Source organism: Telopea speciosissima, chromosome 2 (assembly GCF_018873765.1).
Source record: "Telopea speciosissima isolate NSW1024214 ecotype Mountain lineage chromosome 2, Tspe_v1, whole genome shotgun sequence".
In the NCBI taxonomy this organism is placed as follows: Eukaryota; Viridiplantae; Streptophyta; class Magnoliopsida; order Proteales; family Proteaceae; genus Telopea; species Telopea speciosissima.
In genome coordinates this window covers 18,659,773-18,687,244 of record NC_057917.1, presented here as the reverse complement: position 1 = coordinate 18,687,244, position 27,472 = coordinate 18,659,773, and the positions used below count along the sequence as shown (strand labels likewise).

The 27,472-nt window shown below is 43.3% G+C and overlaps 1 protein-coding gene and 1 pseudogene across 2 annotated transcripts; both read left to right on the top strand.

Annotated features, from left to right (window-relative positions):
• Positions 1-7,082, top strand: part of LOC122650518 — a 10,144-nt pseudogene extending 3,062 nt beyond the window's left edge.
• Positions 6,475-27,472, top strand: LOC122652253 (macrophage migration inhibitory factor homolog). Of its 2 annotated transcripts, XM_043845944.1 has the most exons (5): positions 6,475-6,485; positions 14,322-14,331; positions 20,036-20,040; positions 22,771-22,899; positions 27,245-27,472. In XM_043845944.1, exons 4-5 carry the CDS (start codon positions 22,789-22,791, stop codon positions 27,470-27,472), a joined length of 339 nt encoding a protein of 112 aa, XP_043701879.1. In that variant the 5' UTR covers positions 6,475-6,485; positions 14,322-14,331; positions 20,036-20,040; positions 22,771-22,788. The 2 variants fall into 2 exon arrangements, with proteins under 2 accessions (XP_043701879.1, XP_043701878.1); XM_043845943.1 differs by lacking the exons at positions 6,475-6,485; positions 14,322-14,331; positions 20,036-20,040 and adding an exon at positions 11,495-11,503.

The following is a 27,472-nucleotide window of genomic DNA, read 5'->3' as shown; positions in this document are numbered from 1 at the left end:
AAAACTCTCAATTTGACTCTCTCCTCAACCGTGGAGGGAACTGGAGGGTCTAGCACAACAAAACAAGGGGTTTTTGGATCATTTCACAGGTGGGACCCAAGTGGCCCCCCAGTGAAATGACCATACCCCCCATGTTTTTGCTAGGCTGGACCATCTAGCTCCCGCTGAAGGAGAGCCAAAACAGGGGGTTTGGTCATTTCATAGGGGGGCCCACCTATGAAATGATTTAAACACCCCTCTTTTGGCTGGGCTGAATCCTCAACGGCTGAGCAGATAGCGGCCATTGTGTTACCTACACCCAGACTCCAGACAGGGACATGGACCCCACCTGGGTACGGTGTTCAGGCAGTGGGTAGGGCGGTCATTTTGCCCCTGTTTGGGTGTAGGCAGCACAATGCCCGCTACCTACCTGGCCGTCGAAGATCAGAATCCGAATCTAGAACTCATGTCACCCCCATGATTTGAAAAAATATCAACCGCAACCCCAATTTTTACGCACTAATATCAGAGTGGTCCACTCCGTTATAGGAACTGTTGGATATGGGAATTCGGAACTTCTTGGTAGCTGGAAATCCTCCATTCGGGTGTTTGCCTTTGCAGATCACAGCAAATTTATTAAATGGATCAGATGGTGTTCGAGAGTGTATTGAAGAAGAGAATGGAGATGCTCGGCTTTATAATTCTAAGCTTATAGGAATATTGAAACAACTACAAGAATCCAGACAAGGAAGCAAAGTGGTGTACCTTAACATCTATGACCCTACGGTGAACATGATTAACTACCCTCAAAATTACGGTAAGACTCTTAACTCCTTTTTTTGATACAGTAGTACTCTAAGGCCTATGCCCTTCCAGGAAATAAGATGGAAATTGGTCAAGCCGGTCCGGTTTTGGCCTGCTCGATAAGGAAGGTTCCATTTCGGTTGTTTCAGTTTTGGTCTGAAATGGATTCGGTTTATTTCATTATCTTCGGTGCAAGTTTCTTTAGCTAAAATTAAAACCAAACCGTTTAATAAATGGTTTTACATGTTGAAACCGAAACCATTTATAAACAGTTTCGGTTTAAACGGTTTTATATGTTTTTTTTTATTTTCTTTTTATTCAAACCGTTACTTTTCATTACATGGCTTTTATTTATTTTTATTAAAATAGAAGTATGAATTGAATTCTTATATATTTTCTTTAAATAATTGTTTAGTTGTACCATTACATATTTACTAATTATTTATTATTACTATTAATGCTTAATTGTTGTCATTATATATTACCAATATTCGTTTCGATTTAAACGGTTTGATTCGGATTAAATTGTTTAATTAAACGGTCCCAATTTAAAAAAACAAAACCGAACCATTTATTAAATGGTTTCACGGTTTCAGTGTAAAGGTCTTGGTTTGGTTTCGGTTTGCTTTTAACACCCTTAAGTTTACTATTGGGCTTGATTCGGTTCGGTTTCGATTTACCATATATATATAGATGAAAACATATATTTTTATATAGTCTTCGGATTAGTGTCGGTTTTATTTCGTTTTGGTCCAAGTTTGGTACAGTTTTCGATCAATTTGATGTGGTCCAATTTTCAACTGGTTCCATAATACCCAAACCGGTTAGGTTTAGGGTTTGACACCCAAAGATTTTTTTTGGGTAGATGACACCCCTAGACGGAAAGTACCAAAATCTGAGATCCACGCCAGCAAAATCCTTTGTCAAGATTTGGATTTTAATATGACATCTGCTTGAAAACAGGGCAAACATCAAAATCTTGGTTAGGTTTTGATCCTAATTCTTTATTTATTTAGAGTGAAGGTTTGACACGTCGACGCTCTGTCCAGCCTGAGTTTGTCTCTCTCTCACCCCGAATGAACCTCCTACCCTTCCCATCCCATCCTTTTCATTTGGCATAATCGCTAACTCCAGGAAAATCAATGGTGTGCTCAACCTTCTACGATATATTTATTAATTTATTTAATATTGGCCGCTATGAGTGATTGGTAATGTCGATGTGAATTGAATTCAAGTCTATTATATTAAAAAAAAAAAAAAAAAAACCCCTCCCTAGATTAAGTATAAATATCCAATTTGTATGAGTATAATTTGTTTATAAGATGTGATTCTACTATAATTGATCTGATTCATGTCCTACCCATTCCGTGCCCTACCTGTATGTCTGCTTCTCTATATCAGCATGCCTTATTTTAGTTTATGTTTTTTGTATATGAAAAGATGATCTAAAAATTCGGACTGTTAGATGTTTAGGAAATGATGTGGATTGGTCATATGTCAAATTTCAACTTGAGATTTAAGTTGTGTTTGGTATGCATTCTTGGAATACATTCTAGGTTGATTTTGCATTCACGGATGATAAAAATAGCTTGATCTGATTCAGGTCCTAACACAGCCTTAATGTTTAATTCCTTTAATTTCCATGTTTTCTCTCTAGGCAAACTTAGATTGGGCTGTAACTTAAGTGAATAGATTTTCTAAAGCCTCAGATCCAAAGCAAACCTTTATGTATTATTTATTACTAACCCAAAGTCCTCTTGGAAATTAAGGATAACCAGCCAAAAGATTTCACAAATAATTACAAAATTTGCCCAAAATTACTATTCAAGGAACAGTAACATCACACTGAGAAACCAGATTTTTAATCCAAACTGTTGTTTTTAACTTCTAAATCATCTTTGAAAGAGGATTCAACCATTAAATAGTTTAGTTTAACTTCCTAACCAACTGGGAAGTGCCTCTTGGTGTGGTGTTGGCTGCCAATGCAGTAAGACACTGGCCTAAGTCTAAGGAAGAGGTTGTTGGTTCGACTCTCCCCCCATCGGATGTTTAGAGATCTTTATTTTCTCTTGGCCGCCTTCTTGGGCTGTCACCCCTAGTGGCTTATGGGCCTTAGGATGGTTAGATATCTTTATTCCTCCCTGGCTGTCCTCTTGGACTGTCATTCCTAGTGGTTTATGGGCCCTCGATAGTATCTGATAAAAAATTAATACTTATAACACTTTCTAATCAACCCACCAACCCAAATATAATCCAACAGCTTAAAAAACAGCAATATATAGAAAGAAAACAAAAAGGGAAAGGAGTTCGTGCACGGTAGATTTCATGCATCATTCATTCAATAGGGGGGGGGGGGGTGTGGGGGCTTTATGGTCAATTTGAATGAGCATAAATGCCCATCTAACAATAATTAATGCAACACGTGCATGTGCTCGGCCATGCATAAAAACTTCTGTCAAACAAAAATTAGAAGTTTTCTAAAATCCCTAAACTCATCTTAAGTAAGACTCTTGCTAAAAAAGTTATCTTACAGATTGGGCTTAACTTTACAAAACCTGAAGTGCATCTAAAATATAATCCGAACCTATTACTTATAATAAAGGGATTTTCTTATTGATAGTCCTCAAGGTGTTAAATAATTTATGATCTTATTTTGTTACCCTTTTAGTATTACATATAATTTTTTTTTTAATAATAATAAATATTGTCATTTCACAAATGTAGTTATGTATTTGACATATATGTATGGCTTTTTTTTTTTGTGGAACTTGAAATATGTGTATGGCGATGACACCTTTTGATAATGAAATAATGATGTCATTTTTATATTATTATTGAAAACCCTTTTATACCCTTAACTTAAACAATTTTTTAGAATAAGACAAAGGACAATTAAAAGAACATATCAAGTTTTAAATACTCTTGTAAACATGTCAGACATTCCCATTAATAAAAGAAAAAAGGATAAACTTGTAATTGGTTTACTCTCATGTCATTTTTACATTATTTTTGAAAACCCTTTTATACCCTTAACTTAAATAACTTTTTAGAATAAGACAAAGGAAAATCAAAAGAAGATATCAAGTCATAAATACACCTGTAGACGTGTCAAACATTCCCATTAATAAAAGAAAGAAGGATAAACCTCCTATGTAATTGGTCTACTGTATCATAGCCCACCCTAGAGATCACCTCTCATGTCATTTTTATATTATTTTTGAAAACCCTTTCATACTCTTAACTTAAACAACTCTTTAGAATAAGACAAAGGAAAATTAAAAGAAGATATCAAGATCTGAATACACCAGTAACCGTATCAGACATTCCCATTAATAAAAGAAAGAATGGATACACGTCCTATGTAATTGGTTTACTACATCTTAGTTCACCCTAGAGACCACCTCTCATATTAGCTCTTTTATCTTTTGGGTATAAGTCTCTCAATTTTTTGTAGCCAATACTCTATTGGAGGCAGTTTCCCTTCACTGACGGTGAAGGAAAATTCCTTCGTGGATGGGTCTAATTGTATAAAGATAAGCATCATGAATAGTGGGGAGAGCATTATCAACTTCTTGCAATAGGATAGGCAAAGTAATTATGATTAGATGGGTATATTTTAGGGATACTCTGGCATCACCATTACTCCCAGACATTTGAAAGATGATGAGTGTAGAGTAAATACTTTTAAAAAGGTTTAAAAGTAAAGAGAGGTAGAAACTAAAAAGAAATTGTAGGTAGAACAGTAAATTGATTATATACATTGCAACAAATTGATTATATACATTGCAACAAATTGAAGTTCTAGGATTTCAAAAAAAATATTGAGAGTTCTGATGTACTAAATGAAACTATAAGAAAGTTCTACGAGACCTAAAGGATATTAAATAGAATGTATAATCAATTTTATGTGGTGGAGATTTATCATGTAAGGAAAACAGTGATTTTTCTTTTTTTCAGAAAAACAAAAGGGTTGGGTTCAGCTAGTCAACTCAACTTTTCTTTCAAATGGCAAATAAAGATTAAAAGACTTAAAGTGGGACTAGGGGACAAGTTTAATTATTAAATACCCTAGAAACTTCTTTGAGTCTTTCCCCTCTTATTCATGGAATTGTTCAAGCAAAGCAATTAGTGGGTGACACAATGATGATCCAAAATACGAAAAATATAATTAGCACTATAGGATTGTTTGCCTATGGGATTGTTTGATTATTGATTATCTTGAATTTTCAAATATTTATTTATCCAAAAAAAAAAATCAAATATCTATTTTTACCACCTAGGTTAAAAAAAAAACTGAAATTTTACATGTGAACAATAAATTTTACAATCTATTTGTTCATAAAAATTAAGTCCATCTGATTTATCACATGGTAAATACTTAAGATACCTTAATATTTACGATATTTGTATTGTTTTAAGTAGTTTTACAAAAAGAAATTATGAGTTTCATGTTTAATGTAAAAGATTACAACCTTGCCACTAAATGGTCGAAGCAGAGTAATTGTCAATTGAAATATCAGCGTGTGATGTGTGTCATCATTCATTGATATTATTACCACCTAGGTTAAAACACAAAAAGAAAACCTAAAATTTTATATGTGAACAAGAAACTTTATAGTCTACTTGTTCATAAAATTTAGGCTCATCTAATTTATCACGTTGTAAATATTTTGGATGCCTTAATATTTAGGATATTTGGATTGTTTTAGGAGTAGTTTTAAAAAAAGCAAACGTGAGTTTCATGTGTAATGTAAAAGATTGCAACCTTATCATAAGGGTCCAAGCAAAGTAATTGTCAATTGAAATGTCTTTTTTTTGTAACACTTGTGGGATCATTCATTGATAATTTTTACCACTTAGGTTAAAAAAACAATAAAAAAAAGGGAGAAAGAAGGCTAATTGGTGTTATGCCTCGACGTGTACCTGCACCTAGACACAACCCAATGCGAAAAGATCAACACACCCTTGATCCTTTCCGCTTTTCCAAGGGTGCGTCGATTTTTCGAACTGGGCTGTGTTTGGACGCAGGTACATGCCGTGACCCACGACCCGTTAGTGTTTCTTTTCTCAAGAAAAAAAAAACCTAAAATTTTAAATGTGAATAAAAAACTTTACAATTTACTTAATCACAAAATTTAGGCCCATCTGATTTATTACGTGGTAATATTTCAGCTGCCCTAATATTTAGGATGTTTTAATTGTTTTAAGAAGTTTTACAAGAAAAAAATGTTACTTTCATGTTTAATGTAAAAGATTATCACGTGGTAATATTTCGGCTGCCTTAATATTTAGGATGTTTTGATAGTTTTAAGAAGTTTTACAAAAAAAAAAAAAAGTGACTTTTATGTTTAATGTAAAAGATCACAATCTTACCGGTAAATGGTCCAAGCTGAGTAATTGTCAATTGAAATATCAACGTGTGACATGTAGGATCATTCATTGATATTTCCATGTAGGATCATTCATTGATATTTCTACCACCTAGTTATAAAAAACAAAAAAAAAAAAAAATTTAATAAATATTTAAAGTCTACTTGTTCACAAAATTTAGGCTCATCTAATTTATCACGTGGTAAATATTTCGACTGTCTTAATATTTAGGATATTTGGATTGTTTTCAAAAGTTTTACAAATAGAAAACGTGAATTTCACGTTTAATGTAAAACATTACAACCTTATCACTAAATAGTCCAAGCTAACTAGTTGTGAAATGGAATATAAGAGTGTGACTTAGGATTATTCATGATATGACCGATATTGATATCTGATTGATACGGATCGGCCAACACAATACGGATCTGATTGTTTTTTTTTTTTAAGTGTTTTTTATTGTGTATCGCTCCAATACATATCAATATCAATATTGATGGTGACCAATACCGTCTCCATGATTTAAATCCATGTTAACCACTTAACTCGATATAATTGATATCTATTGGTATCGATATCGGATTTGATTGAGGGTATGAATGTTCTATGGCAGGATTCGTGGAAACAAAGAAAGGGTGCTGTGGCAGTGGATTGCTAGAAGCAGGACCTCTTTGTAACATATTCACACCACCATGTGCCAATGCATTTGGGACTCTATTCATCCTGGAGAAGTCACCAATCGATACATTACCCAATTCACAGTCGACGATGTTAATTAAAACTCACTTCTTCTCGTGTTTTACTTCTCTAAATTAATACAAACTCGAGCTACAAAATAGTATTAGGCTTTATAGGAAAATTGGAGGCCTAGCTAAGTTTCTTGTGTTAATATTGGATTCAATGTTGTATTCCTTTTTCAGGAAGGATAGTGGTCCATTATTATACAATAAATCTCTCTTTTGCTCATTTGTTTTTAACCATCTTAAAAATATTGGGATTGAATTCTCAGTCTGGCTGTGTAAGTGTCCGCTAACATCTTTCTATGTCTATCTCTCTTCTCTCACAATAAGGGGCAAATATGTCATTTCATAGGAAAAGAGAGAGATAGACACAGCCAAGTGCTAGCGTATGCTACGTAGCCTAGTAATGTTTCTTTCTCCCAGAAAAATATGGGGGAATGAATGCTACCTGGTCGTGTGGCCCCTGCGCCTAGAAACAAGTGGGCGCCATACCCTCATGGAAATGTGGAAATCTCACCACCTGTGATGCTTGCGATGCTTTTATTGGCCCCGTGGTGGTGTAGGGGCCACACGACCAGGTAGCATTCTTTTTCTCAACAAATATATACAATCATTTTTAAGGATCTTTACCCCAAAAAAAAAAAAAAAAAAAAATTAAGGGTGCATCTTTTGTTGTCAACAAAATGGTGAAGCAAGAAGCTGTAACATTCTTTTGATTGGCTCTTTTTTTTTTTTTTCTTTTTCTCAAAAGTTATTTATAATGTAAGGGTAAAAAAGGGATTTTAAAGGAATAATCATTATATGTATTAAAAACTACACATTTTCAAGTAAGCATGTGAAACCATAGGATTTACCCTCATTAAAAAAACGGAAAATCTTTTGTAATCAAGATTGGTAAAGTCAGTGTTTGAGTTTGAAATTAACTCTCCTTATCATCGTGTGTGATGAGAGAAGTGTGTATATATAATCTGAGTATAACGTTACAATCTGATTTTACAGTTACATGGATAGAGTTTTAGTCGATCACAACTCTTCCTACTATTTAGGATTTTGAAATTCCTTAGATGATGGAACTAACCCAACGGGTATTGACTCTATCAAATTATTTGAAATTTGAACTTCTGAATTATCGTTTACAGATAAAAACAAAAATAGTAACCCTACTTTTTTTACCCATGTAATATATATCATTTCATATGTCTATTCAAAAAAATATGCAGTTTTAATAATTTTTTAGTAAATGACATCTAGGGTATCAAACGTTTAGTGAAATTACACATTAGGTATCCAAGGTTTGGAATCTTATCATATGGGGTCCCTCATGTCACATAACAGGATGTTGGAAGTACCTTACGTTTCACCATATTAAGATTGAGGTTCCTTATATTTTCAGAATCCCAATTTTACCCCTGCCCTACCACTCCTGTATACCTCCTTCCCCTGAAACGTCACTACTGATGAGAACCCAAAAACTGAATTGCTCATAAATTAGCTAGGGAATGATCCGTTTTACAACAATTACATCCCACTGAGGAAGATTCTGAGCATTACATTCCAACAAGGTGCGGTGGGGGTGGTGTTGCGTGTGAAAACCTCCGGTAGTTGGTTCGCCCGTGGATGAACCTGCAAAAACCAAACAATGAGCGCAAGAGGGCCGGTGTGGCTCCGGCCTAGGACTCTCCGATGCTCAAGTCAGGTCTTCAACGCGACAGCGTAACTGCCTATTAAAAAGCAAGATCCCGAATAGAGCTCCATACCTGGGTATTTATAGAGTAAGGAGGAGATGAGACGGCTGGGAGAGTCCTAGTATGGCAGGAGTCCTTCTTTCGGAAGGTTCTCTCGCGTAGAGCGGAGTGGAGAGTTATTTTCGGGGTCGGACTCTTATTAAGGTAAGAGTCCATGTAGAGTGTGATTCCGTGTTGCGCTGGGATCGTGGCTCGGTCCTTATCCCGTGATTCTCGGGATGTGCTGACGTGGCCCGGAGATCCCCGGTGGGGTGCTATGAGTGCCTCCATGGAGGAGGGCTCGGCCTACGAGGTCGGCCCGTGGGGTCGGCAATGGAGGTCGGCCGGGAGGAGGTCGATCTCGGCCATGAGGTCGGCTAGGAGTCAGGCGACTCTTATAATCTCGGCCTCGGCTACCGCCAGCTCGCTCAAACCAGGCTTTGTCGGGTGACTTATCGGATATGGGTCGGCCCCATATCCTGCTCGGCCCACTCGGTTCTCGGGTGAGGTCGGGTCGGCCACGTGGCAGCCTCGATAGGTGGGGTGTTTTATGCCTCATCACGAGCCCCCCACTCATCGGTGTCGGCTCGGCGTTGATGAGTGAAATTTCCTGGGCCCTTGTCGGGAAGATTCTTGCGGTTGGGCGAGATTATTTATTGTCGCGGATTTGACGTTGCACGATCGACGGTTGGGTGTCCGTGCCACGCTCGCAGAGTCATTATGGCGGGCTCGGGAATTCGAACGTCCTTCGATGCAGGCCGTTGGATCATGAGCTCACAGTCGCGGCCGTTGGATCGATGAAACCCAAGGATTATAAATAGGCGACTCCTAACTATTCATTCTTCATGCTCTAAGTTATTGACTTCTCGGCAAGTTTGGAACCGTCCAACTCGGCGAGATCTCGTCGTTTGCACTGCTCGTGATCGACTCTAAGCTTCGTTCGTGCTCGACTCGCCGTCGTTTCGTTCGGCTCACGACTCTTCTTCAACCAGGTAAGTCTTCTCCGCCCGAGATATGTCGATTGGTAGTAGTCCTATGGGCGAACCTGCTCGCCGGGCGCAGCGAGGGCGCGAGTCCGAGCCGAGAACTCCCCGTCCGCTCTCCCACCATAGACTGTTGGGCTCGACCTCGGACGAGCCCGATGTAGTGGAGCTTCGTCGGGCCGAGGTGGCCGAGCCCCGTTACCCATGGAGTTTGACCACGCGGCCCAATCCACGATCGCGGTCGGGCCGAGAACTCCGGTCGTCCTCATCGAGATGAGGAATCAAGCGAGGAGATTCGTCCGAGATGGGGGTTGGCTCGGTAAGCTCGTCCACCGACGCCCCTGAGCCCGAGGAAGGCAGTGTCGGCACCGTTCCGAGCACAATCACGGAGGCCGACCTCGACTATCTGAGGACGACCTACGCCATCCCCGAGGACATTCAGCTCCGAGTTCCTAATCCTGGGAGATGGCACGCTTCATCAGGCCCGCCAGGTGGCTCTGTGCGAGACGCCCTTCAAGTATGCGTTTCGGCTCCCCGTTCTCTGCCTGGTGGACCAGATCTTGGACCACTTCCACCTGTCTCCTGGTCAGCTGGTGCCGAACTCCTGGCTGGCCGTCTATGGCTTCTACGCCCTGTTTTGCGAGATGGGCCGAGGTGCGAGCGTGGCGCTTTTCTCTCGGCTCTTCTTCCTGAAGAAGTCTCCCGAGAAGGGGTGGTATTATTTCTGCCGCCGATCAGGGAAGAGTGCGGCTCTAGGCGGTCACAAGTTTTTGGTCGGCACGCCAACCTTCAACAAGTATTGGAAGCCCCGTTTTTTCTTCGCTTCCATTCCCAACAGCCCTCTCCAAACCGAGTAGAAGGAGATGAATCTGAACTATGTAAATAGAGTACTACCCCTGACCGAGAACGAGATGACCTCGCTCGACTGATCCCCGGCGTCCGCCCTTCGATGTTCTCCAGGCCGGGACGAGGGGTTTCTTCGAGTTGGCATATGACCCCTGGTAGGAACCCTTGCCGAGCTTATCTCAGTTATCCGAGCCGACCCCTTAACTTAGTTTTCTTTTCCTTTTCTGACTTGTTTCCTATGTTTTCGGTTTCTCTTGCAGTGGTCGGCCACATTCCTCCAATGGACACAGCTCGGCTGAGGGCCGAGATTATCGCGGATAGGAAGAAGAAGAATGCCGAGAAGAGACCCCGGGGCTAGTCCTCCAAGGCCTCCAAGGGAAAGGGGGTGATGCTGGGACCATCGGACGCGGTGGTCGGTCTGGAGGCCGAGAAGAACACGGGTCAAGCCGGGTCTCCGAGGAAGGGGAAAGGCCGAAAAGGCGAGAGGAGCCCGCCAAGAGACATCAAACGCCAAAAGCTCTCGGTTAACCTGACGAGTGGCGGCCTTCCGCCCGTGGCCTCTCCCACCAACATCTCCCGATACGTCCTGGGGAGGGCTTCGGCCAACAACGTCCCTGTGAGGCCGACCTGGCGCCTCTTCCCGGGGGACTCGGCCTTGACGTCGGCCGCTCACGCCAAGGAATGGCTGGATGCAGGTCGGCTCCCAGTCGACAAGGAGAAGCTGGAGGCGCTGTCCGACCCTGAGCTTCTCTCCACCCTATTTCAAGACTTCAACATGGTAAGTTTCCTTGTCGGCTCTTGCCTATGATCTGATATGTGTAGTTTATCCTGATTTTTTGTTCTCATGCTTTTTTGTAGGGGTTCGCCAAAGCAGTGGAGAGCATGCTCCGCTTCGAGCGGCTCCTGACCGAGAACTATTCCTTGGACGTCCAGTGCAAGAAGGCTTATCAGGACGCCCAGGATGCCGTTCAGAGGCGTCGGGAGACCCAAGAGAAGCTCACCGCTGCTGAGGCCTAAGTGGAGAGCTCTCGGCCGAGGTGGCGAGCAGAGAGAGAAGGTCCGGCTCTGCAGCTCGGCTCGCCGAGGTGAAGGAGAAGGCCAAGGAAGATCTGGCCACGGCTCGGAGCGCGGCGATTAGCGACTATCTCCAATCGGAGGAGTGCGCCGATATCCGCCACGAGATCGGGAAGCCTCCCTTCGTCGAAGGTTTTGAAGCAGGCCGAGTGAGCTTTTGGCCGAGATCAAGGCAGCGTATCTCGATCTCAATCTCTCCCGCTTTGACGATGATGCGACTACTTTTGCGGGGAGATGGGAGATGAGGAGGGAGCCGAGGTCACCCAAGCTCAGCCCGGAGGCACCTGCTTCAGCCGACGTCGTCCCTCGGGAGCTGGACCTCAAGACCTGCTGCCGAGCCCAACACCGTGGACGCCTCAGGGTGCCTCCAAGTCCCACGCCGAGGAGGCGGAGATGTAAATTTTTTTTTTTTTTTTTTGGGTGTGTGTGTGGGGTCGAGCTGCCCTTTTTGTAACCGTGCCGATCAGTCGGCTTACAATGAATAAAACAACTTATTTTTGTCAAAATTTGACTAAGTATTTGAACTCGGCGCCCTCAGCATTCTTTTCCTTGCGTATACTGTTTTGTTTGTGGCCAAGCTGCCGAGTCGTTTCACTAACCGAGCCTAGGAACTCGTCTCTTTTTATCCATGCCCAACGTTGTCGGCGGTCAATGCGATCTTCGCTTTGGTTGTTAATTCGCCTTTCCCTTGATCCGATTGGAGAGGCTATCATATAAGCGCACGCGTGGCCAAATATCCTTCTTGGCCGAGCCTAATGCCTTAGCGTGGTTTAGTACTTCGTTAGGCTCGGCCAAATAGGAATGTCGGCCCTTGAGAGGTCGGCCATGTCTATTTGGACAGGTCTTACGACTTGGCTGACGAGCTACGAGTATCGGTTTTTGATGTCGGCCTGGTCTATGAGGACCGATCTTATGACTTGGCTGCCGACCTATGAGGGTCGGTCTTGGATGTCGGCCTGGTCTATGAGGACCGGTCTTATGACTTCGTTGCCGACCTAGGAGGGTCGGTCTTTGATGTCGGCCTGGTCTATGAGGACCGGTCTTATGACTTGGCTGCCGACCTATGAGGGTCGGTCTTTGATGTCGGCCTGGTCTATGAGGACCGGTCTTATGACTTGGCTGCCGACCTATGAGGGTCGGTCTTTGATGTCGGCCTGGTCCATGAGGACCGGTCTTATGACTTCGGTTGCCCGACCTAGGAGGGTCGGTCTTTGATGTCGGCTTTGGTCTATGAGGACCGGTCTTATGACTTGGCTGCCGGACCTATGAGGGTCGGTCTTTGATGTCGGCCTGGTCTATGAGGACCGGTCTTATGACTTCGACTTGGGAGCTTGCCAATACATTGAGTGTTGGAGAAAAGACTTTATTGAATCAAATGTCGGAACTGAAACCGAATACAAACATGTTCAATTATTGAAAAAACTTTTTCAAATTTTCCAAGTTCCAAGGTCTCGGTACCTTCTTGCCCCCCGGAGTCTGCAAGCGATATGTGCCAGGGCGAATTTGCTTGGAGACTATGTACGGGCCTTCCCAGTTTGGTGCTAATTTTCCTTGTTGCCTCGGCTGGGATGCGCTGAGTTTTCTGAGAACAAGGTCCCCTTGACGAAAATGCCTCTCTTTGACTCTTGAATCATAGTAGCTTGCCGTCTTCTGTTGGTACGCCGCGTTTCGGAGTAGGGCATTTTCTCGGACTTCATCGAGGAAGTCCAGATTGGCTCGCAGCCCATCTTCATAGGTCTTCTCATCGAAGTTGAGCACTCGGTATGATGAAGCCACAACTTCAACCGGTGCGAGGGCTTCGGTCCCATAAGCGAGGCGAAATGGACTCTCCCCGGTTGGAGTTCTTACAGTCGTCCGATATGCCCATAGGACGCTTGGGAGTTCTTCCACCCATCTCCCCTTGGCCTCATCCAACCTCCTCTTAATGCCGGCAAGTAATGTTCGGTTGGACACTTCTACTTGTCCATTTGCTTGTGGATGAGCTACCGAGATGGGTCGGAAGTCAATGTGGAAGTGCTCGCAAAATTCTCGGAAGGCCGGGTTGTTGAATTGCGCGCCATTATCGGTGATGAGAACTTTCAGTAGCCCGAACCGGTAGATGACCTTATCTCGGAAAAATTTTTCCATGTTCTTCTCAGTGATGGTGGCAAGAGGCTCGGCCTCGACCCACTTGGTGAAGTAATCGATCGCTACTACTACGTATTTTCTGTTTCCCGATGCCGGGGTGAAATCTCCAAGAATGTCCATTCCCCACATAGCGAATGGGATTGGGCTCAGCATTGAGGTTAATTTTGTTGCTGGTCGGCTTGGGATTGGGGCGAACAGTTGGCACTTCTCACACGTCTTCACGTATTTCATGGCCTCTTCTTGCATTCTTGGCCAATAGAATCCTTGCCGAAGTATCTTGTATGCAAGAGCTCGGCCGCCCATGTGACTCCCGCATATTCCCTCATGCACCTCGGCTAAAGCATACTCGGCCCCCTTCGGTCCCAGACATCGGAGAAGAGGGGCCGAGATTGCCCTTTTGTAGAGTACTCAGTCGATCATTGAGTACTTGGAAGATCGGATCTTGACCTTCCTTGCTTCTTCTCGATTCCCCGGGAGCAGGTCATTTTCCAAGTAGTTGACAATGGGGTCCAACCAGGTCGGCCCATCCTGTTCAATGTGCTTTATGCTTTCTTCTTGTAAGGATGGTTTCTCCAATATTTCTATGTATACTGACCGGCTCAGATATTGGAGGTCAGCCTCGGCCAACCTAGATAAGGAGTCCACCGCGGCATTCTCTTGTCTCGGTATTCGAGTCATCTCGAAGTGTTCGAGCTCGGAGATCAGATCTCGGGCTCGACCCAGGTATGCTATCATCCTTTCGTCTTTTGCCTCGTAGTCTCCGTTGACCTGGTTGACCACGAGTTGGGAGTCTCCTCGCACCTTCAACCGCTTTATGCCCATAGCTTTGCTGACTCGAAGTCCAGCTAGAAGGGCTTCATACTCAGCCTCATTGTTTGAGGCGGAAAACTTGAACCTTAGGGCATATTGGACCAGAAAGCCTTCGGGGCTTACAAGTATTAGGCCGGCCCCGCTTCCTCCGGAGTTGCTTGAGCCGTCAACATTCATGGTCCAAGTCGGGTCGGCCGTAGCCCCGACCTCCTCGACTGTCTTTTCTTCTCCAACCTCATGCTCGGGCCCCGTGCATTCGGCGATGAAGTCGGCCAGGGCTTGTCCTTTTATTGCCGTCCTCGGTCGATAGCTTATATCGTATTCACTTAGCTCAACTGCCCAGGAAATCAGCCGTCCCGAAACGTCGGGTTTGTGTAATATCTTTTTGAGTGGCTGGTCGGCCAGTACCACGATCGGATGGGCTTGGAAGTACGGCCTTAGTTTCCTTGCAGCCGTGATTAGGGCGAATGCTACTTTCTCGAACCCGGAATACCTTGTCTCGGCATCAACAAGAATGTGGCTGATATAGTATATCGGCCTTTGAGTTCGACTCTCTTCCCTGATCAACACCGCACTGACCGCTACGGGAGTGGCGGCTAAGTAGACTTGAAGTTCCTCTTTTGGTTCAGGTCGGCTGAGAAGAGGCGGGTTCTCCAAATATTTCTTGGGCTCTTCAAAAGCTTCTTGGCATTCGGATGACCAGATAAAATCTTTTGGGTTCCGGATATTCTTTAGGGCCTTAAAGAACGGTAGGCACTTGTCGCCCGATCTCGACATGAATCGCGCCAACGCCGCCACACGTCCGTTTAGCCTTTGTACTTCTCGGATTGTCCTTGGAGGACTCATCTCTTGGATGGCTCTGATTTTTGCCGGATTGGCTTCGATGCCTCTGACAGAGACCATGAAGCCGAGGAACTTTCCCGAGGTTACGCCGAATGCACACTTGGCGGGATTCAGCTTCATCTGGTTCTTCCTCAATACGCCGAAGGCTTCTTCCAGGTCGGCCAAGTGGTGCTCGGCCTTCAAACTTTTCACCAACATGTCGTCCACGTAGACTTCCATGTTCTTTCCGATCTGCTCGCGGAATATATAGTTCACGAGGCGCTGGTATGTCGCTCCGGCATTCTTCAATCCGAACGGCATGACCTTGTAGCAGAAATTCTCTTGGTCAGTTCGGAAGGCCGTGTACGACTCGTCCTCCTCATGCATCATGATTTGGTTGTAGCCGGAGTACACATCCATGAAACTCAGCATCTCATGACCTGCCGTGGCGTCGATCAAGAGGTCGATCCGAGGTAGTGGGTACTCATCTTTTGGGCAGGCCTTGTTGAGGTCGGTGTAGTCGACACACATTCTCCACTTCCCGTTCGGTTTAGGGACCATGACGACGTTAGCCAACCAGGTCGGGAATTTCTCTTCTCGGATGAATCCTGATCGGCGAAGCTTCTCCACCTCTTCTTTGATTGCGGTTTGCCGATCAAGTGCGTAGTTCCTTCTCTTACTGGATTGGTTTCCGACCGGATCCACATGGAGTCGGTGCTCGGCTATATGTCCGGTATGCCCGACATGTCGGGGCCGACCAGGCGAAGACATCGGCATTCGCTTTTAAGAAAACTCCGAGCCGCCTTCTTTGATCTTTATTTAGTAGTGATCCGAGTTGGACCACCTTGGCTGGGTCATCTTAGCTGAGATGAAGTGGGGTCAGGTCTTCCACGGGTCGCCCTCTTCTCTCGATAAGCTCATCCCGCTGATCCTCGGGGAGATGTTCGACGCACATGGCCATTCCTCGAATATTACCCTTGTTTTGCTTGACGAAGGTAGCGTAGCACTCTCGTGCCTTCTTTTGGTCGCCTCGGACCTCGCCGACACCGTTCTCGGTGGGGAACTTCATCTTTAAGTGAGTCGGGGAGATGATGGCTTGGAGGGCGGTCAATGACGGACGGCCGAGTATGGCGTTGAAAGCCATTACCGACTGTACCACCATGAATTTGACTTGGATCGTCGCCTGGCAGGGAGCTTGCCCAATTGTGACTAGTAGATCGATCGAGCCCTTGATAGTCGCGGCCGCTCCCGAGAACCCGTGAAGCAAGGTTCCTTCGGGCTTAAGCGCTTCGTCGCGAAGCCAAATTGTCGATGCGCTTCCAATGACATAAGGTCCACGGATGCGCCGGTATCGACCAATACACGGTGTATGCGGGTGCATTCGCAATTTCTACCGCACCACTAAAGCATCGTCATGAGGTAAACTTATACCTTCGAGGTCGGCTTAGTGAAGGAGATCGTCACCGCCGGCTTGAGTTTCTTGGCGGGCATCTCGGCTACTCCGACGAGCGGCGTTTGCCTTAGCCTTTCTAGTACTCTCTTGCCCGGGCCCCCCGAGGATAGTGTATATGGGGGCTCCCTTGTCATTGCTCGGCCCGGATCCGTCCTCCTTCTTCTCGGCTCGGACCTTGTCATCGTCTCTTTCAACTCGCCTATTTTCGGCCTTAGGCTCGGCTCTTTTTTGATCTCGGTCATCAGGCCGCCGACCTCCACGATCTTCTCAGCCTCCTTTGACATATCGCTTCAAGTGGCCCGCTTTTATCAGCTCTTCGATTTCTCTTTTCAACTGATAACAATCTTCGGTGTCGTGACCGATGTCCTTGTGGAATTGGCAATATTTGTTGGGATTCCGAGATGACCCCGCTTGCATCGGTCAGGGTCGGCGGATGTACCCCCCATCTTGTATTTGCATCAGGATCTCCTTGCGAGATGCATTCAATGGCGTGTAGTCGGGGCTCAGAGCTCGATCCGACACAGCCAGCTCGGCGATCCGTCCTTGGCCTTTTGTCTTCTCTTCGGTCGTCATTTGTCGGCCTTTTCTTGTCGATACGACCTTCGTTGCCCTTCCGGGCTTGGAGGACCTCGGCCATATTTGCGAACTCGTTGCACCTCTCCAAGAGCTCGGCCAGGTTTCTTGTCGGCTTCCGGGCCAAGTCCTTGATAAGGTCCATGTCGGCCAATCCGTTGCTCATAGCCGTATGGGCCGTGGCCTCATCCAAATCCTTGATATCTAAGGATTCCTTGTTGAAGCGGGAGACGAATGCTCGGATCGACTCGTCGGGCCTTTGCTTCACTCTGAGGAGGTTGACCGTGGTTTTCTTATGTTTCATACTACTCTGGAAGCGCGTGATAAAGGCTCGACAGAGTTGAGCGAAGCTTTTTATGGAATTCGGCGGCAACCAGGAAAACCATGAGGTCGCCGCGCCCTTGAGGGATGCAGGGAAGGCTCGGCAAGAAACGATCTCGGTACCCCCGTACATGGTCATCATCGCATTAAAGTAGTTGATGTGATCTGTTGGGTCGGTCGTCCCGTCATACCTGTCGAACGGGGGAGGTTTGAAACCGTGTGGTAGCGGCGCGGTCATGATCTCGGGAGGATAAGGGTGACGCCCGACCAAAGAGTAGGCATCCGGGGTCGCTTGTTTCTTCAACCCCTCCACTTGCTCGGCCAAATCTCGTAGCCGCTTCTCCAGCTCGGTTTCAGGTGCTCGGCCAACCGGCTCCTCGGCCCGGGATTGATATGGTCGGTCGTCCAGCTGTAGTCGGCCATTCTGGTCAGCTCGGTCCTCACCATCCTTCCTTGTTCTTTTTCTTCTTGGAAGTTGGACCCTCGGGGCTCCCCGTTGTTCTTCTCGGGAGGTGAGCTCGGCGGCGGGAGTATGGCGCGATCCTTGTCCGTGTCTCGGTGCGCACCTTTCAACCGGGTCTTTCCTTTGTTCTCGGAATATCCTCTGCGGTTCGTCCTCCCCGATCCGTCCAGAAAATACCGACCTCCTTGCTACAGAGCCGACTGGTTCAATTTCCTGCCCTGTTCGCGGGCTTTGGCGATGTTCTTGTTCACCACAGTCGAGCGCCTCTCTTGGGGCGCGGAGGTGGAAGTCTTCGGCGAGACGGGTGCGAGGCGCTGCCCGACTCGGCTCGGCCTTACGCCACCACCATTTTGCTTGCAAGTTTCTTTCGGCGCGGGCGGAGTGGAGGGACCGCGGCGGGCGGTGACCCATCGGCCCGCCTCGGGCCATCCGGTTCATGAAGGCGCGCACATCTCGTTGGTGTGGAGCATCTGCAGTGCAAATCCATAACTTTGTCGATTATTTGCCGGGGCTTCGGGTCCAAACTCTCCGGCAAGGGTGGCGGTGCGGGTAAGACATTCCCGTCCAAACTTGGCTTGGCACACTGCCGCTAGCCGCGGCCGTGGTTAGTGCACCTCCTCCATTCCCGCTTTACGGAGGTGGAATGGTGCCGTGATGGGCTGCGCACCACCGCTCTAGGGGGTCTTCTGTTTATCCCCTGCAGAGAGGCTTCGGGCGGTGATCGTCTCATCGGCACAACGGGTTGCGGCTCCTCCGTCGGGAAGTAGAGCCATGCTTGCCACTGACCTCGTATGCACCATTATTATTGTTCTAGGAATTGGCGAAACGACGATGCTTGCGATGTCGTTCCCACGACGGCGCCAAATACATTGCGTGTGAAAACCTCCCAGGTAGTTGGTTCGCTGGATGAACTGCAAAAACCAAACAATGAGCGCAAGAGGGCCGGTGTGGCTCGGCCTAGGACTCTCCGATGCTCAAGTCGGGTCTTCAACACGACAGTAATCTGCCTATTAAAAAGCAAGATCCGAATAGAGCTCCATACGGTATTTATAGAGTAAGGAGGAGATGAGACGGCAGGGAGAGTCCTAGTATGGCGGAGTCCTTCTTTCGGAAGGTTCTCTCGCGTGAGAGCGGAGTGGAGAGTTATTTTTCGGGGTCGGACTCTTATTAAGGTAAGAGTCCATGTAGAGTGTGATTCCGTGTTGCGCTGGGATCGTGGCTCGGTCCTTATCCCGTGATTCTCGGGATGTGCTGACGTGGCCCAGAGATCCCCGGTGGGGTGCTATGAGTGCCTCCATGGAGGAGGGCTCGGCCTACGAGGTCGGCCCGTGGGGTCGGCAATGGAGGTCGGCCCGGGAGGAGGTCGATCTCGGCCATGAGGTCGGCTAGGAGTCTGGCTGACTCGTATAATCTCGGCCTCAGCTACCGGCCAGCTCGCTCAAACCAGGCTTTGTCAGGTGACTTATCGGATATGGGGTCGGCCCCATTTCCTGCTCGGCCCACTCGGTTCTCGGACTGAGGTCGGGTCGGCCACGTGGCAGCCTCTGATAGGTGGGGTGTTTTATGCCTCATCAGGTGGTTGCATGGGGAAGACAAGGGTGTGGGGTGGGGTTTGAAGACAGAGGGGGTGAATTGGGTGCGGGAAAGCATGGTAGGGCGGGTTTGCAAGGGGAGAGGAGAGGGAGGGGTGGTGATAGTGGCGGCCACTGCTGCAGTGGTGATGGAGTATGTATGATTGTGGTGGGGTATAATTAGAATTCTGAATAATGGTACCTTAAATATAATTTTATCAATCGTTTGATATCCAATATACAGATTCACCAAATTGGGTATCCTAGGTGTCATTTATCTATAATTTTTTAATGATCACTTTAGATTTAAATTATTTTAAAAATCCTTTTTTATTCTTTTTTTAAATAATGAGAATAAGAAAAAGGACAATCAAGAGAAGGTTTCAACTTTTCACCATCATTGGAAAATCATGTTTTTGGACTCAATTCATTTTTTTGGAAAAAACTGCCATGTCAAATCCGATCAAGGAAAGTCAATTTTTTTAATGTTGTTATTTTTAATGCAAGAAATATGTATAAATTAGTAAAAAAAAATTCAGAAAAATTATGAGAAAACTAGAGGGGGAAATCAAGGAATCACATATCAATGTATTTTTGAATTTATACTATTGAACAAGGGAAGGGAGACGAGGACTTGAGGGTTTCTTATTGTTTTAGAATATAGATATACTATTTTACTCAACTCAGTTTGCATGTGAATCTTGGCTTTATGTTTTTTTGTTTTCAAAAACGACTAAACTCACCAAATTTGTCATGACTCGGGTAAAAATACTAAGTCTTATTTGACTCGTTTTTTATCATGACCTAATCTACACGACTCTTGATCAAGTTTTTCAAAATTTTTACTAGACTTGAGAGACCCGACCCAGTAAAAACCCAAATTTTCAACTATGCTTCTCACTTCACCATTTGATGACAACAAGATGCACGAAAAATCTTGTTGTAAGTAAAATTTGTGGGAAATTTTTTTTACTTTTTTCACCCTTTAATAATATAATAGATTATTTTTTATAGATGCATCTTGTTGTCACCAAATGAAGTAAGCATTTTTCGATTGATCCTTGTTTTTTTTCCAAATATTTTTTAATTAGAAAAAGAACGTTGCTTGGTCACATGGTTTTTGCGCTCACATACAAGAATATACAGAATTATCATTCAATTACTCGTAAAATTAAAAATAGCATCCGTATTAATACCCCTATATACTTTCATTAGCCATCGCATTGATACAGCACCTACATAACCAAACAACAATCTCTTACCCTTATTTAATATAAAAATAAAAATATTTAAACAAGACACATCAATTTTGGTGACAACAAAATGTAACCCCTTGTTTATCGTTTTCTTCATTGACAATGAGGTTGAATGCTTTTGCGTTGCCTAAGGACAAATATATTGGACAAGTAGATAGGTTCATACCATTTTTTATCCATCACCCTTTTCCATTGTGGTATCCATATTTGTACTTTATATATATGCTTATTGCTTTCCTACACATAAATATCACATGTTAGGGAACTGACCAGCTTTTACCAAAAAAAATAGGGGACTGACCAGCTGGCCCACATTACCGAAGCCTCCAAATACTCTAAGCTATGTTTGGCTGACAAATACATAGAGGTTTTTAAGGGGAAATATGACTATTTACCTAATTCTAGGTTTTTAGACCACCAAACATACACATAAGGTCTTTCTCCACAAAAACATAGTGAAGAGTGAAAATATTCCCTATATATCTCCATTGCAGTTGGATGGGACTCTTGGAACAGTGTCGACCTTTGTATAATAGGGGAAGAGTTTATATGCATGATTCGAAAGTGATAAATTGTTGCACAATGTTGACCTTTGATGCAATAGGGGAGGAGATTTATGACCCTAGCTATGGATGTAAACTCCTCTCGTATTATATTGTACAAAGGCTGACATTGCCTCGACATTACTTTTAGAGTCTATAAACTCCAAAGGCGAAGAGAATGAGTTCAGTTCCTCTGCATGTATGTTCACCTACATGTATGTTTAAGATGCTAACACTTATCCATTTTGCTTTCATAAATATCCCTCTTCATCCTATAAATGACAGTAAGTGGAATAGGTGGAGGGAGTCTGGTGAATCTTCACATAAGTTATGTGAAGTTTATTTACAACCCCTTAGGCTAACATATAGATTCTACTCATTCTCTCTCTCATTTGCAGTAACCCACTACCTACCTCTCTCTCTCTCTCTCTCTCTCTTATTTGGTAGATCTGATGGGTGCATAATGATTCCGTTTTCAAAAGGCATTCAATGAATTTCGAGATTGATGCATCCCTCTAACCATGTATCACCCAATTACTCACACTCCACCACAAGAATTATTATGGGAGCTTTCTACAATGTAATAGGTCTAATGGAGGTCTTGGGTTTATTTTTTGTCACAGACAATAGTGGCAGACAAATACATGCTACTTTTAAACCAACTATGTTTGTAACTATTCTCATTGGTGAAGCAATGACAATTCGGGCAAACATCTTTCAAGCTATTAAAAATAGTTTGGAGTTTGGATTACTTAATTGTAGAATCCGACAATAAAGTACTGATTTCACTTCTCATCGGTGACCAAACCGATCCACCAAATATGGTGATCCCTATTATCCAGAATATCATTTATTCGGCATCGAATTTGAAATAGTTTAATTGACTCCCTTGCTAAGAGGATCTGGTCTTTAACGTGTAGGACTGATTGACCAATTTCCACTCCTTGACTTCTAGAAACTTGTAATTCGGATTCCTTATGTACTATACATTCTTATAAATAAATCTTTATTTATTCAAAAAATAATAATAATAAAAAATCTCTCCCTGCCGAACAAGGGAGGGTAACATGTCAAGATCAATTTTCAAATAAGCTACAATCAATTGTCATCATTAAGGGGCTGCTTGGTCTAATCATAATTCCACAAAAACCCAAATAGGGACAGTTGGCTTAATTAATAACTTTCGAGTCCATTCAAATGAAGTTTCAACAAAAGTTCCTTGTTTCTTCTTCTTCTTCTTCTCTCCCGGGCTCCTCACCATTATTTATATATAGTATTACTTACTTCTTCTTCTTGGAGATCGATCATCGAGAAGAGCAATATTCAAAAGATGCCTTGTCTGAACCTCTCCACCAACGTGAGCCTCGATGGAGTCGACACCTCTCCTATCTTCTCTGAAGCCATTAAAGCCATCGCTAATATCATTGGAAGACCAGAGTCTGTAAGTCCTCTCTTCTTCTTAACACAGATTTACCACTTAAAAACTTTAGAAGATAAACAGCTTTTGTTTTCTTGTCTTTTTAGGTTATTATTTTAGGATAACCCCATTTCAGATTTCTAGAACTTGACCAAAATCAACCAAATCAAACCCAAACATAGAAGATGGATTCTGATCTATCTTTTTTGATCTTCTATATATCAAATATATAGAACGCAAAAAAAAAAAAAAAAAAAATTTATTCTTCTTCATAACAGTAGTAATTATTTCATATTCTAATTTATGTTTCAGAGTTATCCTTATGCTGTCAATCAATGGAACAGTTTAGATCATCTATTATAGCTTTTCTTGGTATGAAAGGTCGGTTTACTGGTGGGGGAGGGAGAAAGGAGTGAGGAGAGGTGAGGTGAGGTGAGGTGGTGGGTGTTACGCTTCTTTTGTGGTGGTGTTTGCATAGTTGTCATGGTCCACCACTCCAGCCAAGTCTTACCTCTTTTCTCCACTCCCTCCTTCATCATCATCTCTGTCACCACCGACGGATATCTCGAGAACTATCTCACCATTTCTTCTTTCTCTTCCTTGCTCAACCCGCCCCACTAGTAGGTGGAGAGTTGCAGAAGAGAGAGAGGGAGATGGAGGTGGAGGAGAAGACGACAAAAAATTTTACATCACATGGTAGCAAGCCAGCGTAAGATATGGCTAAGGGATAGGATCAGGAGGGTTGATTCGTTATCCTCTCCTGTAACTGTACGGTGCAGTACTGCATCGTGCGATGCAATAGAGGCCATGTGGCATAGCAGATCCCACATGATGCACATGGCCTCTGCAACCGCTGCACGATGCAGTACTCCACCGTGCAATAACTACATAGGATACAAATTCGATCTGGATCGGAGTGAGGGGACCTTCATTTTCTGTGTTAAGATTAAGACTGTCCGGATAAACCTATCACTTCAGGAGTTAGCTGCTCATGAATGGCTCCATGGGGGGAAAAATTATCTCCTCGGCCGGTTCCCTTCCCGGCCCAGTTCCCTAGTCCCTCTATACAGGGGATGGACCCCACCCGAATAGAGAGTTCCAGCAGGGGTAGGGTGGTTAATGCATCCTCCTTGCATCCTCCATGTTAGTGTATGGTATGGGATTGGATATTGGTCACCTGTAAAACCAAGACAATATCGACATAGATCAACTGTATCAGACAAGTTTACCCTTGATTTTTTGTTTAAAGAATGGATTCTTTTATTGATTTATCCCTTATTGTATCGTTCTCCAAGGATGCAATATCGACATGCTATTGGGATCGGTGACCCATAAAACCGATACAGGTGATAAGATACCGATATCCCAAACCATGAGTCCATGGTGCATAGTGGGTATGGGGGCGGGTGGGAATTGAACATGGCTATCATCGATTTTGTATTGAAAAAAATTGAAATATTTATGACCCTCGGTGTACTTTTCCTTCACCCCACGGTGTAGGTCATTCACCCAAAATTAACTAACTGTTACATGTCATTACAGCCAAAAATAGCTTTGAAAAGAAAATAGAGGAAACCATTTAACTTACCTCATTGGTACGCTCCTCTCTATGCCACTTGCTTAAGAACAATCTCCAAAATAAAAATATAAATCATTATTATAAATAATTCATGTGGAAAATTTTTTGGTTAGTGCCGATTCAACCATTTTGATTGACTGCCCTTGCATTCAAATCATATGGTTAGTCAAATTGAAGTGTCTCTTTCTACCCAAAAAAAATATATATTTGAAGTGTCTCACTTGCAAAGAATTGAGATTTGTATTTTTATCATTCTTTTTTCTAAAATAAAATATAGATCTCCATTCATTCAATTTTTATTCAAAAAAGAAAAAAAATATGTATGAAACTATTAGATGGATACAATATAGATCTTCATGAATCCCATCTTTTAAATCATGGTTATAGTCGGCCCAAAAATATTTACCACAAAATATTAGCATAATTAATTGATGGGTAATTTTCCATGTCACAATCATTTGTTAGGTTTCTAAAATCACAAGGTAGATATGAATCCTGACTACTTTGACCTTTTAATCCCTCAAGGGCGAAGCGGGTTGACCCTGATTGGCCTTGAACGTGACAACTATGATACTATGTTTCTTTCTTTTTTGTTTGGATATATAAGTTCACAAGTTGTTTCGCAATTTTAATGTTCGCTAGGCTGACATGTAGGATAGAGCATTTTAGCCACATACATGGTTTGAAACTATATCAATTTTAACCAAGTTACCATAGGCTATTAAGATATGATAAAAGTTCCTTCTCACTAAAGTACTATTATATATATGTTATTATACGTGAAACTACATGAAATCAATCGATTTCAGGTTGTCATAGTGGTAAATCACCTAAAATTATCTTTAGGAGATGTAGGGTTTGGGCCAAGCTAAGGAGAAGAAGAAGATTGGACCAAGCTCAGCCCGAGACCTAAACTTTGACTCGATCCAACTTTGACTCAATACTAAAAATTTTCAACCTTGACCCACCCTCAACTTAGAGCCAAAGTATCCCAACCCATGCCTTGTTCAGGCTCAAAACAGGTCATGGGACAATGCCAAACTTTCACCACTATAGATTTAGCCACATAAAAAAGATTTTGATTTGTAGTCTCTAGTGCCTTTTGATGTTTTTTTTCAGTGATGTTCTTTCTAACCGGTCAATTACTCAAACACTAAAATACCCAAACGCACACTTTCCTCCCACATTAAGAATTTTTTGGCAGGGGGTGGAGGCTGGGTTTACCAGTCTTTTTCTTGACATTGCTAAGAATCAAAAATAGACCCGGATTCCCAAAAGTCGGTTAATCTTTTGGGATTGGTGTGTGGTTTGTGTGATTATATTTTCATCTAAAAAAAAAAAATTTGGACCCGAAATTTAAAAGTTTGACATGAATAGGTGAGTGGGATGGCTGGCTGATCGAGTTACGATAATCTCAACGTATTAGGTTTTCGATCTTCATCAAATAAATCATATTGTCAATTATGGAAACAAAGTTGGTCTTCCCCACTATCTTTCTCGCCGCCATTAGAAGCACAGATGGAATACACTCACTAAGAGCATACAAGAATGATTCTCCTATAAGAACCAGCTGATCTGGACTCATAAAAGGAATGCAAGACATTGAATCCACACTGCTTTACATTGTTCTCCATCCTTTATCTTAATTTTAAAGGTTATTTATTTATTTTTTATTTTCACTTCAACTTTATATTAGTTTTTTAAGAAGAAATTTTTTTATTAGTTTATTGTATAGCATTCATTACACAGGCCGTTTTATTCTTACAATAATAATTATAATAAGAAATTCAATTCCCACATGTGACATGCCCATGGTAGGAATCTTTATTAAATGAGACGTCAGCCGGTCGGTGGCATTTCTTGTAGTGATTGCTTGAGGTTTGTGATCTCGAGTTCGAGGCAATCCACCCCTTTTCTCATCGTAGATTTTTATCCTTTTAAGTGCAGTGTATTGTCCAGTGCACCATACTTGAGAATCCAACAGTAAATCAAACACTGCCCATGTTTTAAAAGTAGAATTCTCAAGTGTGGTGCACCTCATGTGTAAGATAAAAATCCCCCAATCGCATGGAGCAAGCCATACACTCTCCATAAATAAGTGTTGGCCACTCTTTGGGGCCCTATTTGGTACCTTGTGGGCTCTAACTTGGCCTGTTCGAAGATTCGGCCCCCTTACAGGCAATCAATCTTTGCACCCAAAAAAATAAATCTTTACTAATAAACATCCACTTTAAGTGCCCACAACTGGCACATGATAGTTCAAATGGGCCCACTATTTTGTGGACAGGTTTTTAGATTCTTCAATTGTCTGGTCACCTATCAAGTTTCAATTTTCTCAGAGTTTGCCATGTAGAAAAACAAAGATTTGAAAATTCAGCGATATCAAGAGAGTAGAATTATGATTGAAATACCATAGATATGTACTGATACTTACGAATCCAGATCCTCTCCAATGACATTTAACCATCAAAGTTGATCAAGGGTGTTGGTCCCCACACCCCATGGATGGTGTGAGATCGACTCTAATGGGTAAATGTCATTGGAAAAGATCCGGACTCGATACATAGGGATGCATGTCAATACATAGAAGGATATTTAATAGAATAGACTCTGAAATTCGACCTATGATTAATTTAAAGGGGAAGAAATTTTTCAGTGTTACCTTCTATCAATATGGTTGTCTTGTTTTCCTTTTATCCTAATGGGGTGGCGTAAGAATTGTAGCACACACACTCCCACAATTAAAGAAAATGTTTAAATTAATCTGCATTGGTTTGTGTATACATGCAGTATGTAATGGTGTTACTGAAGGGATCTATACCCATAAGCTTCAACGGGAATAATGAACCGGCGGCGTTTGGGGAGGTGATATCCATGGGAGGCATCAACTCGGAAGTAAAGAAGAAACTAATCTCAGCCATCGGCACCATCCTTGAGACAAAGTTGTCTGTTCCAAAGTCAAGATTCTTCCTTAAAGTCTTTGACACAACGGCTATGCGTTTTGACTCCAAAATCTGA